Source organism: Microcaecilia unicolor, chromosome 12, assembly GCF_901765095.1.
Source record: "Microcaecilia unicolor chromosome 12, aMicUni1.1, whole genome shotgun sequence".
NCBI lineage: Eukaryota > Metazoa > Chordata > Amphibia > Gymnophiona > Siphonopidae > Microcaecilia > Microcaecilia unicolor.
In genome coordinates, this window is record NC_044042.1 from 83,145,954 (window position 1) to 83,163,438 (window position 17,485).

Genomic DNA, 17,485 nt, shown 5'->3' on the forward strand with positions numbered 1-17,485 from the left:
CAAATGGCTAAGTTACTGCCCGAGGGTCGAATTATGCGATTCTGATGGATCCAATAATATTACAATGTAATTTGTGAATTTGGCTTTAAATGCTGTAAATCAAGGTGTTTTGATGTGCTGTGGTACATTTAGGTACAAACATACCAGCCATTGAGCTAGCACAGCTAGCTATATAAAGGCAGACTTAGGCTAGGATTCTATAAACTCAATTGCCAATATAGAATTTATCCCATTGCCTAACTTTAGTTAATCTACCCCCGTTGTGTATTTTTCTGCTGCTTTGATTCATACACTGCCTTGGATGTTGAAATAAGCAGTGGAAGCGATATATACCTTTTTAAAATACATTACTAAAGATCGGAAAACTGACTGGAGAACAGAATGCAACTCTTCTGGATCTTTATGTGAATCATAAATGTATCTTTTTTTATATTATTACAATAACTTATAAAGGAGTATGTAAATAAAATAATGATAATTTGGAAAGAACAGTAACCAGTGGTTGCTTCAATGCAGCAGGAGTGGGCAACCTAGTAAAAGCTCCTTAGGACTGACAGTATGTAAGTTACAGGACTCTGGGGCTGATGTAAAAAGCTACCGCAGTTAGAACCACGTGGTGCATTCTGCATGTGTGTTACTGGCCACAAAATGCAGAAAGGGGGCTCACCATGGCAGTTGACTCATGGTACATATGGAGGGGCATAATCGAACGGGGCGCAGGACAGCCCTGCGAAGGGGCGGGGAAACCCATATTATCGAAACAAGATCGGGGATGCCCAAATCTCAACATTTAGGTCGACCTTAGAGATGGTCGTCCCCGGTTTTCGGCCATAATGGAAACCGAGGACGCCCATCTCAAAAACGAGCAAATCCAATGTAGTGCACTGGTCCCCCTGACATGCCAGGACACCAACCGGGCACCCTAGGGGGCACTGCAGTGGACTTCACAAATTGCTCCCAGGTGCATAGCTCCCCTACCTTGGGTGCTGAGCCCCCAAAACCCACTCCCCACAACTGTACACCACTACCATAGCCCTAAGGGATGAAGGGGGGCACCTACATGTGGGTTTCGGGTGGGTTTTGGAGGGCTCACATTTACCACCACAAGTGTAACAGGTGGGGGGGGGGGATGGGCCTGGGTCCACCTGGCTGAAGTGCACTGCACCAACTAAAACTGCTCCAGGGACCTGCATACTGCTGTCATGGAGATGGGGATGACATTTGAGGCTGGCAAACAAAAATTTTTAAGTTTTTTTTTTTTTAGGGTGGGAGGGGGTTGGTGACCCCTGGGGGAGTAAGGGGAGGTTATCCCCGATTCCCTCCGGTGGTCATCTGATCAGTTTGGGCACCTTTTTGAGGCTTGATCGCAAGAAAAAATGGACCAAATAAAGTCGGCCAAGTGCTCGTCAGGGACGCCCTTCTTTTTTCCATTATTGGCCGAGGACGCCCCTGTTAACTTTGGTCGTCCCTGCGAAGGAAAGCAGTTGAGGACGCCCAAAGTCGGCTTTCGATTATGCCGATTTGGGTGACCCTGAGAGAAGGACGCCCATCTCCCGATTTGTGTCGGAAGATGGGCGCCCTTCTCTTTCGAAAATAAGCCTGATGGGGGCACAGCATATATAAATGGACGGTAAGGAGGCCATTAGGTATTCCTCTGCAATGCACAGAAGTAAACGGGATTTTCCTATGTGCACAATGCAAGAAATTCACTGCCAGGTTCATGGCAGTGGAGAAGGGTTAGTTGAGAGGATTTATTGCCAGTTTGTTTTCTGCGACCAAATATACCTGCAACTTAATAAGACAGAGTGAAAGTAACAATGGCTTCACTGTGCACATGTCCAAAGAAAACAAAAGTATCGGTACAAATCTGCACATGTTGTTCTGCACAAAACTTTTATGTGGCATACATTTTTATGAGGCTAATATTTATGTACGGAGTAACATAGTAGATGACGGCAGAAAAAGACCTGCACGTTCCATCCAGTCTGCCCAAGAAATGTGCCACTTTTTTGTGTATACCTTACCTTGATTTGTACTTGTCTTTTTCAGGGCACAGACCGTACAAGTCCGCCCAGCACTATCCCCGCCTCCCACCATTGGCTCTGGCACAGACCGTATAAGTCTGCCCGGCACTATCCCCGCCTCCCAACCACCAGTTCCGCGGCTCTGTTATCCAATCTCGGCTAAGCTCATTCTGGTTCATGCATAGACGTGTGCTAGCACTTTCATTTTCTTCAGACATGCGCGCAGGGAAGTCACTCTTACTAAAGAACCTTTGTTCACATGTGTCTGGTAGGCTTTCTCCGATTAGTGCACAAGTTCTGTGTACTTTGAATTTGCATCTTGTTAAGTTCCTGCAAGGTTAGGGGGTTTACGTTCCAAGTGGTCTGGAGAGTTATTTTACTTATCAATCTGCTCTTATTTGGAACAATTTACCTTTAAATATAAAATAGCAGTCTTCTTAGTTATCTTTTCGTAAGCATTTCAAACATATCGGTTTGATAATTATTTGATTTGCAAGATTGCAAATTAATTAGCTGGTCCAATATTCAAAAGGATTTAACCAGCCAGAAATGGCCGCTGACCGGTTAAATCTCTTGTTCAGGGCTGGTCGCTAATTTTCAGTGACACTTAACCAGTTATCACTTCTGAAAATCAGCGGTTAGCACCTAAGTGAAAAGTGACTATTTTGGGGATGTTCTGGGGCAGAGTCAACAGTTGGCCAGTTAAGTGGTGATATTCGGCACTTAACTGGCCAAGGTAACCACATAAAGCACACTCCTATCTTTATATGGTAACTCATAGCCACTTAAGGTCTGAATATCAGCCAGTTCCGCATAAACTGGATATTCAGTGCTGAAGCTCAGATGTGGCCTAGCATTGAATATCCGGAAATAATGGTCATTAAAATGCTCACTGCTGCTAGCTGAATATTGACTCCTAGGGTTTGTTTGTTTTTTGTACATTTCCAATTGACTGTATTGGTTATCTAAATGTACACCATTTTGGACCCTTTCCAGGAATAAGCTTGTCCCTGAGATCAGTAGCACAAATCTTGCTACTATTTGGGATTCTGAATGAAAAAAGAAAAAGGGGGGGGGGGGGGGGGGGGGAAACTATATAGCCTCCCAAATTATTAACAATAACGATGTGAGCGTTGGGTGTTTTCTTTATCAAAATTGCTAGCACGGAGTGCGGATGGTACAATTAAGTAGTCGCTTTTTCTTATTTTATTTTATTCACGCTGTGACTATATTGTTTCATTGTTTATTAAAAATAAGTTACAAGAAGACTGGACACTGTGGCAAATTATTGATGAAAAGTTACAAACTTTGATCTGGAATAGCTGTGCGATATAAGAGATCTTATAGCTTTTACCTAAAATATCTGATGCCATTGTGTTAGTTGGTTTAACTACTTTAGTGAATGTTGTTTTGACATTTGGATGTGTTAGGGTGTGCATCGTTTCATATTTCTCCCTGTTTTCTTGTTATTTCTATTTGGGATTCTGTCAGGTACTTGAGACCTGAATTGGCCACTGCTGGAAGCAGGATACGGGAGTAGTAGACGGACCATTGGTCTGACCCATTCTTATGTTCTTAAGAAATGCAAAGGATTAGATCAGATTAAAAACTTCCTGCATTGACCCCTCTAACACCAGAGGAGCACCCCTGAATGCAATGTGATTCTAAGATTCAAAAAGCAGCACTCAGCAGCAGAACCTCAGCGCCCAGTGACTAGCTCTTTAAAGAAAAACAAACACAGCATTTGTAAAGAATATTTAAAAAAAAGCATTAACTATTATTTGCTGTATCTTTTCTCCAGTTTTCAGATTATAGGTAAAATTGCATCAGTTCATGTCCAACAGTGCAATCTTTGGAATTCCAAGCTCTTGGGTGACTAACATTCCATTTCCTGACTAATTACATGAGGAAAGTCTGAAAAGTGGTCAACATCAGCAAACAGCTTTTAAAAGGACTAACATGAAAGAAAGAGCTAGCTCGTTATCGGATGTAGCCTTCAATCTGAAGTAGTAAATATGCTTTCAAAGGCTCAGGCAATTTTAGTTCCGGTACCACTGAATGACACTGCCCTCCCAGGTACCGCCGCAGGGCGCAGCGGGCAAGGTGCTGAAGCTGGCGGGGTTGATTTGTCATCTGCAAGGCTGAGTCATAGACGATCCGGTGTTCCTAAAGGGAACGAGGAAGGGAGAAGGAATGGTTAATGTGACCTATATATTCACAGTAAAACCTTCGCCAGGCCATGCTTTTACAATAATTTCTTCCCCTGCATGCACTGCAAGACCAAGACTCTACATTCTCAAGTGCCATAGTTAACAGAAGTGATTTCTCGTTTTATGATCAGGATGAGTACTAATTAGAAGTGTGCACAATGGTTGATCTCCGCTATTTTCATTTTGCTTGAAAATATTTTTAACATTTGTTTTTCTTTCAGTATGTTTCATTTTGTCTGCACTTTATGTGCAAATAGTAATGGAATGGAATGGGATCTTTCTATTATTTGGGATTCTGCCAGGTACTTGTGACCTGGCTTCACCACTGTTGGAAGCAAGATTCTGGGCTGGATGGACCATTGTTCTGACCCAAAATGGCTATTCTTATGTTCTTAACAAAGAGAGCGTTTTCACTGTGACGTCTAAATCAGACTTTGGACGTTTTGCTCAAAACATCCAGAATCCAAGTGGCAAATATAGCGATTTTCTAAACAGCAAAACGTCTTTTTTGTTTTGAAAAATGGTCAGTTTTTGTGCTCTGTGTGTTTATCTTTTGGACCAAGTTTGCAAAAAAAAAAAAAAGTCCAAGTGAAAAATGCACAAAATCAAGGCATTGGAATGTAGGAGAAGCCAACTCCTGGGTCTTCTAGGTCTGCTAGGGTTGCTGCTTATCCTGCCTGCCTCTCTGCCGCCGCGAATGCATAGCACTGCCGGAAGTCCCGGCCGCCTGGAAATGCCATTCAAATGTTAGTGCCTATATTTACCATTTACTACCGATGCACATCACGTTAGGCATGCGTCACATGCTCGCACCAAAGGAGCGCTCATAAAAAGCAGGTTCTGCTCCTTCACACACACCCTGAGCAAGCACATCTTATCTAATATCTTTTCTAGTTCTCGTTACCTCTCTGTCCACATTATGTTTTCCTTTCTCGGAATACTTTTTGGCATCATGTGTCTGGCACAGCCTATCCTATAAATCTGGGGTTGTCGAGCACAGCTCAATCGCTCTCCTTCCTTCCCAGAACATTACCTCACTCTTTTCCCTCTTACCTTCCAAACCCTCCCCTCTCTAACACACAAACCCTTCCAGCTGGCCTACTGAATGCTGGTCAGTCCGCCATAAACATACTCTCATATATGACCTAATTCTCTTTCATTCTTTTGACCTTTCTTTTTCTCACAGAAACTTGGCTCACTGACACTGATGCGGCTTATCTGAATCAGGCAGTCCCCTCTGGTTATAGTTATTTTGTTTGTAATCGCACCAGTCATTGCGGAGGAGGAGTCGGGATTATTTACTCTTCCAAATTGACTTTGTCAAGTTTCTCTACTCATCACATTCTGCCTTAGAATCCCTTAAATTTTGTCTTCACAGCACTCCTTTGGTAGACTTTCTCCTGACCTATCATCTCTCTCCCCCCTCAACTTTATCATGTGACCTCTTTGATTCACTGTTAGCAGATTTCTGCCTAAAGTCCTCTAATCTAGTCATTTTGGGAGATTTCAACATTCACTTTGACAAATACTTTGCCTCTTTTTCAAAAGGCTTTTCAACATTTCTAACAGATCACGGACTGACACAATACGTTACCGGTCCTACCCATCATAGTGGACGTATATTAGATCTCATTTTATCCATTACAACTTTCACCTATTTGTTATACGTTAATTCTATCTTTGCAGATCCATGACCATTTGCTTATCAGCTTCACCCTTTCCTTAAATGCACCCCATTGCTTGCCTTCAGCCCAGAGCGGATCATACAGATATCTCTCAACAATTACTCCTTACACATTCTAACCTTGAACTTAGTTCTTTTTCCAATTAACCTCTTCCTGATCGAATTTCTACGTGGAATGCTGAACTGCGTGCACCACTCAATACTGTTGTTCCGCTACAAATTTCTAAACACTCAGGTCAGCATAAGATACACAGTCTATGGTTTACAAAAGACCTACACTTAAAAGGCAACTCTGCCGAGCGGAATGGAGATGGTATCGCCATCCATCCATCCAACCCTCGCCTCTCCATCTTCAAAAATACTGCTCACTCATACAAGTTAGCCATACAGACAGCTAAAAAGGAGTACTTCTCTGCTAAAATTGCTAAAGCATCCAATACCTCCATTCTCTATAAAACTCTGAAATTGCTGACTACTTTTCGCCCCACTACTACTGCTGTGGAGCAACTACCTTCTGCTCAGTTATTATCATTACATTTCGAGAACAAAATGACTACTTTACGTAGCAGTCTTTTTTCAGGAACCGCACCCCCACTGCTTTCACCTATTGCTCAGTTATCTGCTATATGCTCGTGCCCTTCATCTGTTCCATGCAGGACCATAATGAGTGGAATGGAATGGATAGATGTGATTCGCTTGTTTACTTTTTCCAAAAATACTAGGACTAGGGGGCACGCAATGAAGCTAGGAAGTAGTAAATTTAAAATGAATCGGAGAAAATATTTCTTCACTCAGTGTTCTCCCAACCATCTTCTTCAGAGCTTAGCAGAGTCATTAAGCAGCTCAATACCACTACACTGGACGACCCAGTTCCATCTTGCATCTTAAATGCTCTTTAGATTCATTGCTCCTCTTCATTCATTCCATGGTTTGCCTTAGTTAGCTTAGCGGAGTTTAAAAAAGGTTTGGACGGCTTCCTAAAGGAAAAGTCCATAGACCGTTATCGAATGGACTTGGGGAAAATCCATTATTTCTGGGCTAAGCAGTATAAAATGTTTTGTACTTTTTTGGGATCTTGCCAGGTGTATTGTGACCTGGATTGGCCACTGTTGGAAACAGGATGCTGGGCTTGATGGACCTTTGGTCTTTCCCAGTATGGCAATACTTATGTACATAGGCTTGGTGCCAGACTACTGGAAATCAGCTATTCTGTGACCTAAAATTAAGGACCTACCATCTCAAGTATGGACCTCAATAATTACCGTCATGTTGCCAACTTTTCCTTTACTGCCAAGATTTTAGGATCTGTAGTGCACACACAATTGATAGACTTTATCACTAAGACGCAAGTTCTACATCCTAATCAAATAGCATTTCACGAATACCACAGCACTGAGACTACTCTGTTAGGTGGAACTTCCTTCATATATCACTCTCTTGATCAGTACTGTTACTATCCTTTGATCTCTCTGCAGCATTTGATTTGATTGTATGCGATGCAAGAGAATCTGATGATCAATCTATTGGTATTTCTGAGACCTCTTTGAGGGCGCTTCTTAAAACTAATTTTTTTTTTTACTTCGGCTTTTTCTTGCTATCATATGCATTTCCTGGTGGGAAACGAGTGTTTCCATATCATCATGCTGATCAATCCATAGACTGGTGGGTTGTGTCCATCTACCAGCAGGTGGAGATAGAGAGCAAAGCTTTTGCCTCCCTATATGTGGTCATGTGCTGCCGGAAACTCCTCAGTATGTTCTCTATCTCAGCAGGTGGTGGTCACACACAGCAGCAGCTCTGGCTAGGTCTCCAAGCTAACGAGTGTTTAGCATTTTCTGTTTTTATAAAAATAAGAAGAAAAGTGTGACTGTTGACTTTCCTATAAATACTATGGCATTCCTATTCTAAGTACATTTTTTATGTTTATTTTTATTATTATTATGTAAATCACTTTGATTTATGCTGTAAAGAAAGCAATTAAACAAATTTTATTAAATATAAACATAGTCCCTTCTGTCTGGTAGAACAAGTCCCCAGCTGGTCCATCCTACTGGAGTTTGTGCAAAATGCCTGATGTGCATAAACTCTGGGAACCCTGAGGCTGCCCTCCTCCAACCTCCTGCTGCCAGACCTGGGAGCTACTCCAAAGCTGTATCTGATTCCAGAAAAAGTACTGGCAGGTCTTGTGTGCCTGCAGACCTGTTTCTCGGCCAGTGTAGGTTTTACTGCTCTGGTGCATGTGAACCCCTGATGTTGCAGCCTCCTGCTGATCTAACCTAATCTTGACTTTTGTAACCTGCTTAATCCCTGAAAAGGTCCAAGGTAGCTTACAACACAAATTGAATCCTATATTAATTTAGAACAACAATATTAACAGCGTTCACAGAAGAAAATCCTGGAAAAGGACTGCAGTCAATTGCCAAGAGTATATATGGGAATGGAGTGGATATTGAACCCTTCACTGAAGAAAATGTTCAATTCTGGTCACCGCATCTCAAAAAAAGATATAATGGAATTCGAAAAGGTACAGAGAAGGGCGATGAAAATGATAAAGGGGACGGGACGACTTCCCTATGAAAAAGGCTAAAGCTCTTCAGCTTGGAGAAAAGACAGCTGAGGCGAGATAAGATAGAAGTCTGTAAAATAATGGGTGGAATGGAATGGGTAGATGTGAATCGCTTGTTTACTCTTTGCAAAAATACTAGGACTAGGGGGAACGCAATGAAGTTAGAAAATAGTAAATTTAAAACGAATCAGAGAAAATATTTCTTCACTCAACAAGTAATTCAACTCTGGAATTTGTTGCCAGAGAATGTAGTAAACGGTTAGCTTTGCAGGGTTTAAAAAAGGTTTTGCTGGCTTCCTAAAGGAAAAGTCCATAGACCATTATTAAAATGAACTTGGGGAAAATCCACTGCTCATTTCTAGAATAAGCAGCATAAAATGTATTGTACTGTTTTGGGATCTTGCCAGGTACTTGTGACCTGGATTGGCCACCGTTGGAAAAAGGATGCTGGGCTTGATGGACCTTTGGTCTATCCCAGTATGGCAATACTTATGTTCTTATATAACTTGAAAATCTGAAAGTGGACAAAGCTATGGGCTGGATGTAATACATCCCAGGATATTGAGGGAGATCAGAGAAATTCTGGCGGGACCTCTTAAGGATTTATTTAATAGATCTTTAGAGACGGGAGAGGTTCCGTGGAATCGGAGACGAGTGAATGTGGTTCCTCTTCACAAAAGTGGGGACAGGGAAGAAGTGGGAAACTATAGGCTGGTAAACCTTTTGTCAGTGGTAGGAAAAATAATGGAGTCGCTGCTGAAGGGAAAGATAGTTACCTTTCTAGAATCCAGCGGGTTGCAGGATCCGAGGCAACATGGCTTTACCAAAAGAAAATCTGCCAAATGAATCTGATTGATTTCTTTGACTGGATGACTAAAGAAATAAATGAAGGACATGCACTAGATGTAATCTACATGGATTTCAGCAAAGCCTTTGATATGGTCCTTTACAGAAGACTCATGAATAAGCTGAGAGGGCTGAACTTAGGGCCCAAAGTGGTGAACTGGATTGGAAACTGGTTGGCCGACAGGCAGCAGAGGGTGGTGGTAAATGGAATCTGCTCGGAGGAAAGGAAGGTGAGTAGTCAAGTGCCACAGGGGTCGGTACTGGGGCCATTTCTGTTTCATTATCATTAATATATTTGTGAGAGATATTGCTGAAGGGTTAGAAGGAAAAGTTTGCCTCTGTGCAGATGACACGAAGATAGCCAATAAAGTGGATACCCCAGAAGGAGTAGAAACCATGAGAAGAGATCTCCAAAAATTAGAAGAATGGTCAAAGGTTTGGCAGTTAAAATTTAATTCAATAAGATTCCAAATGGGGTACATGTTCGTTCTGGTTTCACAAGCCCAATGTCACAAAACTTACAGAAACCGTTTTAATATGCTGTGAATTTCAAAAAAAGAAAGAAAACCCCCCTTATCTTCAAACGTTCACTTATACTTAATTTAAATTAATAGTGCTCAGTGAATACTGTACTTTTCCGGCGTTTTCTGCCAGGTAGCCCTGTGAAAGTTTGATGATCCACCTTGGGTATGCCATGAATAGGGATTTAAAAATTTTTCTTAAAGATATTTGAAGAACTGATATTAGTATGGTTGAATGTACTTGACTGAACATGAGAGGCTCTGGAAAATAATGTCTATGACAAATACTAACATGAATTTTTGTTTCAGAGGATTATGTGGAGTGGAAGCGAGTTCTCAAATTGTTGAGCTTTTTTGTTCTCCTGATGACGCAAATACTGCGCGAAACACAGCTTGTGTTGAGGACAGTAGAATGAATGAAGAGGGGACAACAGGAAGAATTGAGAGGACGGAGAAAGAATAGACTAACTTTTTAATCACTGATGGGACACATGTTAGAATAGTTATGATACTACTCCGGAGGACGGCAGGAAAAGGAAAGATAAGTGCTATGTTAATCTGTCTTTATATCATGGTTAAAACATCTGATTGAAGATAGGATAAATAATTAGGAGGAAGGCAGGTTCATAGTGCTATGATGTTTACAACCGAACATTGCTATTGGCGATCCAGCCAGAATAGTACGGTATTCACTGAGCACTATTAATTTAAATTAAGTATAAGTGAACGTTTGGAGATAAGGGGGGTTTTCTTTCTTTTTTTTTTAATTCACAGCAAATTAAAAAAATAACAAAAACGGTTTCTGTAAGTTTTGTGACAGTTAAAATTTAATTCCAATATCTACTGGGAACAAAAAAAGTTTGGTTTCTCGTTAAATGTTATTACTTGATAGTTATATAGAAACCTATCAATTTGTGATATATATAAATGAATAATATTACTCAGTGAGGTAAAACAACATGTGATAGTGCTCAGTGATTAGTGCCTGTATTTCAGCTATGTAGCAGCTTGTACCAGTGCACTATTACCCGTCCATCATTGCACTACAGGTCCCTACCTCCCATGATTTGAGGTTGCAGGGGGGCCGACTCAGGAATATTGTCACGGAGAGGGTGGTAGATACCTGGAATGCCCTCCTCTGGGAGGTGGTGGAGATGAAATCGGTTATGGAATTCAAAAATGCATGGGATAAACACAAAGGAATTCTGTATAGAAGGCATGGAACCAAACAAGCTTAGCTTTGATTAGATGGTAACATCAGTAGTTGGGAAGCAAAGCCAGTGCTGGGCAGACTTCTACGTTCTGTGCCCTGATCATGGCTGGACAGATCAAGCATCAGTAGCTGGAGAACAAGGTCAGTGCTGGGCAGACTTCTACAGTCTATGTCTTGAAAATGACAAGGACAAATCGTGAAAATATGAACAGATTGTCCTAAATTTGAAGTAAACTTCACTTGTCCGGTTAGCGCGGGAGCCCTTACCGCCACCTCAGTGGGTGGCGGTAAGGGCTCACCCCCAAAATGGCCATACAGCAAGTGCTTCACTTGCCGCACGGCCATTTCCTGAAAAAAAAGTAGACGTAATCTACTTAGATTTCAGTAAGGCTTTTGACACGGTTCCCCACAGGAGGCTCTTAAATAAACTGGATGGGCTGAAGATGGGACCCAAAGTGGTGAACTGGATTAGGAACTGGTTGACGGACCGGCGCCAGAGGGTGGTGGTGAATGGAGTTCACTCGGAGGAGGGAAAGGTGAGTAGTGGAGTACCTCAGGGATCGGTGCTGGGGCCGATTCTGTTCAATATATTTGTGAGTGACATTGCCGAAGGGTTAGAAGGTAAAGTTTGCCTATTTGCGGATGATACTAAGATTTGTAACACAGGGGACACCCGGAGGGAGTGGAAAACATGAAAAAGGATCTGAAAAAGCTAGAAGAATGGTCTAAGGTTTGGCAATTAAAATTCAATGCGAAGAAATGCAAAGTGATGCACTTAGGGAGTAGAAATCCACGGGAGGCGTATGTGTTAGGCAGGGAGAGTCTGCTAGGTACGGACGGGGAGAGGGATCTTGGGGTGATAGTATCTGAGGATCTGAAGGCGACGAAACAGTGTGACAAGGCGGTGGCTGTAGCTAGAAGGTTGCTAGGCTGTATAGGGAGAGGCGTGACCAGCAGAAGAAAAGAGGTGTTGATGCCCCTGTACAAGTCGTTGGTGAGGCCCCACCTGGAGTATTGTGTTCAGTTTTGGAGGCTGTATCTTGCTAAGGATGTAATAAGAATTGAAGCGGTGCAAAGAAAAGCTACGAGGATGGTATGGGATTTACGTTACAAGACGTATGAGGAGAGACTTGCTGACCTGGACATGTATACCCTGGAGGAAAGGAGAAACAGGGGTGATATGATACAGACGTTCAAATATTTGAAAGGTATTAATCCGCAAATGAACCTTTTCCGGAGATGGGAAGGCGGTAGAACGAGAGGGCATGAAATGAGATTGAAGGGGGGGCAGACTTAAGAAAAATGTCAGGAAGTATTTTTTCACGGAGAGGGTGGTGGATGCTTGGAATGCCCTCCCGCGGGAGGTGGTGGAGAGGAAAACGGTAACGGAATTCAAACATGCGTGGGATAAACATAAAGGAATCCTGTTCAGAAGGAAGGGATCCTCAGGAGCTTAGCCTTGAATGGGTGGCAGAGACCGGTTGGGAGGCGGGGCTAGTGCTGGGCAGACTTATACGGTCTGTGCCAGGGCTGGTGGTTGGGAGGCGGGGATAGTGCTGGGTAGACTTTTATACGGTCTGTGCCAGAGCCGGTGGTGGGAGGCGGGGCTGGTGGTTGGGAGGCGGGGATAGTACTGGGCGGACTTATACGGTCTGTACCCTGAAAAAGACAGGTACAAATCAAGGTAAGGTATACACAAAAAATTAGCACATACGAGTTTATCTTGTTGGGCAGACTGGATGGACCGTGCAGGTCTTTTTCTGCCGTCATCTACTATGTTACTTGTAATTCCAGAGATAGTTTGGAGTCCAAAATTATACCAAGAACCTTAATATTTATTTATTTTTATTACATTTGTATCCCGTGCTTTCCCACTCATGGCAGGCTCAATGCGGCGGGCAATGGAGGGTTAAGTGACTTGCCCATAGTCACAAGGAGCTGCCTGTGCTGGGAATCAAACTCAGTTCCTCAGTTACCCAGGACCAAAGTCCACCACCCTAACCACTAGGCCACTCCTCCACTTCTCAACTACTAAATTGTCATTCTGATTTAAAGGAATTATTGAAAATGAGACCCATAGTAACCTATGGCAGAAATTATTGTTTACTGAACTAAAGTATTTTCGTTTTGCAGGTGTTTAATTTTAATAAATGGGTTGATGCCCAGACTTTAAGTGTGATCATCATACAAGTAGTTATTTTGGAAATGGAGTTTTCTAAATCTGATCAAACAGGAACTACAATAAAAATGTCATCTGCCTAAGAAAGCAGCATTTCATCTGCTGCCAAAGAAATAGAATCAAGGGAACTCATAAAAACTTGTGACACAGGTGAACCTTGAAGAACTCCACATGTGGGTTGCCAAGCCTGAGAGAGCATTTTCTAGCTTAGCAAGTAAGAGAGCATGGTCCACCACTGACAAATCAAACTGCAACAGCACAATCTGAGCATCCATCCTGAGCGACTTTTTCACTGTAGAAACCAATGTTATGTAGTGACAAAATGCCATACTGAGAAGAGTGTAAGATATCACATTTTCCTAGATAACTATTTAGGGTCCCTTTTACAAAGCAGTGGTAAGCCCAACGCAGGCTTACCGCTCGCTAAAAAGGAAGCACCACCGGGCTACCGCAGCAGCCCGGCAGTAGTTCCCACCCCCAGCACACCGTCATATCCACCGCGCCAGCGTGTACTTGGTGGTAATCGGGCAGTGCTACGCACTTGTCCGGTTAGCGCGGGAGCCCTTACTGCCACCTCAGTGGGTGGCGGTAAGGGCTCACCCCCAAAATGGCCATACAGCAAGTGCTTCACTTGCCGCACGGCCATTTCCTAAAAAAAAGAAAGACCTATCTTTTATCTGCTGTGGTAAAAGGAGGCCTCAGCGTACATCAAAAACACGACAGCAGCTTGGTAAAAGGGGCCCATAGTAAATAAAGGACTACTGGCTATCAGTCTATAATTGTTGGGTAAAGTCAAATCCAAGTTTTGTGATTTAGGAATAGAAGTAAGAATTTTTCCAGTGGTAGGCTGAAATTACCCTGTACAAATGATTTTATTTATTTGTTACATTTGTATCCCACATTTTCCCACCCATTTGCAGGCTCAATGTGGCTTACATAGTACCGAGAGGCAATTGCCAAGATCGGTAGAGGAACAAATACAATTAGATGTTGGGGTCGAGTAAGGTAGGTAGATTAGGCACATAAAGGTCGAAGATAGGGAGGGGAAAATAGTGTCCAATACGATCTTTGGATTTGCTGCGTTGCAGAGTCGAGGCGTCTATGTTGGGTCGGTAGGGTATGCCTTTCGGAACAGGTGGGTCTTTAGTGATTTCCGGAAGCCTAGATGGTCGTAGATTGTTTAGACAGCTTTAGGCAGTGCGTTCCGTAGTCGTGCGCTTATGTAGGAGAAGTTGGACGCATAGGTTGTTTTGTATTTGAGTCCTTTGCAGTTTGGATAGTGGAGATTCAGGTAAGTTCGTGAAGAATCGATTCTGTTTCTGGTTGGAAGATCAATCAGGTCAGTCATGTATCCTGGGACTACACCGTAGATAATCTTGTGGACCAAAATGCAAATTTTGAAGTTGATACATTCTTTAATAGGGAGCCAATGCAGGTTTTCTCGGAGGGGTTTAGTACTTTGTAAACAGTACTATCTATTGAATAATTCCAAGTGGAGGGTTATGATGTAAAAAAAGCTGGGAAAGAATCTAATAAGCAGGATGATTTTGAGTTTGCTTAGGATAGGTACAAAGTCACTTTTATCCACTGGAATAGGAGAAGACCTGTATTTGTCAGCTTGAATCTCAGATTTGACAATATCATTGGTTGGTAATTGTTGAACTGAATTATGTGATTCCTGAGCAAGAGATTGTTTCAAAAGATTTTTTTCTGAAAAATAAGGTGCTAGAAAATCAGCACCTGGTTCTGTTATGTTTTCTGACAATTTGGTGGTATCTGTTAGGGATCACATAAAAGTTTGGATAATTCCTTTTGATCAATATTTGTAACCCCAACTAAATTTGAGTAGTAGTTTTTCCTAGTTTCAAGTTAACTTGCTCCTTCCATAGTGCTTTATCAGAAATAGAACCTGATTTCTGCTATTTTCGTTCCAGCCTGCGGCATATTTGTTTTTGAAAGCCTAACCGAGAAGACTACCATGGTGAAAATTTAAGTTTTGACGACTTCGTAATTTTTAGTGGAGCAACTATATCTAAGGCCCATGAAATAGTGTTATAGCATCTGTTTCATTATCATTAATTGATAATTAATGACCAGAACTGTGAGGAGTTTATTTTAAATGTTTTTATATGCAATCAGTAAAAATGCAATCTATCTCTTTTAAATCTAGGGGAAAAAACAAATTCAGACATATACCCCGGAATTCTATATATCACACCAAGATTTCCATGTGGAAATCAAAGCGTATTCCATAACAATGTGCATAACTTAATTAGCTAACAAGCAATTATCAGCACTAATTGGAATTTGAATTTAAGCGCACTACTTGCTAAACATTTTCTGTAACGTGGTGAACATAAATTCTATGTTGCATAGTTGAAAAGTGGGCATGGTTTTGAGTATGGAATGGGCAGGTCATGGGTGTTTCTAAACTCTATGCGCATTGTTGTAGAATACACTGGCTTCAAGCCTAATTTAGGCTTTGGAATTTACACCAGGCTTTAGTGGACCAACACTCAGCATATTCTATAAAGCATGCTTAAATTAAAGTGTACTTTATAGAATTTGCTTTGATTTCCATGTGGAAATATAGTCCATAATGGTCTGACCATGCAACTGGAATCCATGTACAGGATGAAACAAAAGGACTATTGATTAAGGGAGAAGCAAAGGCAATTAGATCCAACGAATATCAGTTATTGTGTGTAGGAAAAATATGAATTCTAAAAATCTGTAAAGAATTCTCTTCCATCTTTCTTAAGACATATAGAACATTATTCTGAATTTCAGAAATTATTAAAGACTTTTCTTTTTAGAAAATATGTTTCGTAACCTACAGATGCTGTATTCTGGCTTTAAAGTTTGTGGTTATTTTGTATAATTATCTGGAATATGCTCTTTTTCTTGATATCTGCTTATGGGTAGCCTGCTACAACTTGTGGGTTGTAGCGGTCTATAAGACCTTAATGTAATCTAAAAATGAAAACAAATGATCGATATTAGAATCTATATTGTCTTCAAGGTGTAAATTTAAATTGCCTAATAATATCAATCGAGAAAATGAGGTGGAGCTGTTGCTGTATAGTAGACCGGCTTCCTGGGGGTTGATATAATCAGCAAGATTCCAATTGGACCATATGTAGAATCATCCTGTAATTTACACGTCAATATTTCTAAACCTTTTCCTGTTATAGATTCTACATATTTTATTGGGAAAAAAAACCCCTTAAATATAATTGCTAAGCCTCCTCCCCTTTTCCCTATTCTAGGGCTATGACAAATACTATATCCTGGAGGACAGAGATCTATCAGTAATAGGGTATCTTTTTCTGGCAACCATGTTTCTACAAAAAAGGTCAACCCAATTCCAGAATCACCAATTAGGTCTCTGCATTACAAACAGATCTAGCATTACAACAAATGCAAGGAACCCGGTGTCCAAAGACGGTTGGGTAAAAACAAACGATTTTTGTAATACTGTAAGATGACCTTTGAGGGACAACACTTAATTTATATTTTTTGACAAAGTCTGTTTCCATAAAACACTTCAATTCTTCTTTGTTGTGTGGATAAACAGTCTGTCAGATACCTAGACTGAAAACATCTATCTTGTCTAATCTTAAACCTTCTATTCAATGATTCAGTTACAGGTTTATTTAAAAATGGAGGTTGGAAATCATCACAACGGCTACCAATTAGGCCTAAAACACAACAAGATTTATAAGAAATGCATGTTAAAAATAAGGTAAAATACTCTAATGGGAGGGTTTCAGATATATCAATTCTTACCTCACATAAGAGCTAAAACCACACTCTACCATAAGCCAGACCCCAAAAGATTTAAGGGGCAGGACACTCCCCTTTGGTGTGCCCCTTCAGCAGCACACCTGAGACAGCGCACCTCAGAACTGGTGTGCCTTTAAAGCAGAGGGCGAGTAGGTACTGATGATGTTACAAGGGGCAGGGCATAGCGCCACTCCACCGAGCTTCCCTGCTCATAGCTTTCACCAAAGACCTCTTTAGAGCAGATGGAATAAGTCACAGCTAGAATCTGGAGAGATGATGATGTAAAGTCTGCTGCCTTCTCAGTGCATACTACTGCTGCTGCAGCCACTAGACCTATCTCCTGCACCTTTATTGCTAATGCTGTACTGCCTCCTCCCCCCCCCCCTCCCTTTGCACTATGGACAGAAGGATCCTGCTCAAGCACTGGCTCATCCCAACCCCCAAACCAGCTCCCAT

The 17,485-nt window shown here is 41.7% G+C and overlaps 1 protein-coding gene across 1 annotated transcript in view; it reads right to left on the reverse strand.

Moving 5' to 3' along the window:
• Positions 1-3,230: 3,230 nt before the first annotated feature.
• ASB16 (ankyrin repeat and SOCS box containing 16) overlaps positions 3,231-17,485 on the reverse strand; it is a 36,983-nt gene continuing 22,728 nt past the window's right edge. Inside the window, exon 5 of the mRNA XM_030221156.1 lies at positions 3,231-4,190. Coding sequence (XP_030077016.1) covers positions 4,005-4,190 — 186 coding nt within the window. The 3' untranslated portion in view covers positions 3,231-4,004. The remainder of the gene's footprint in view (positions 4,191-17,485) is intronic.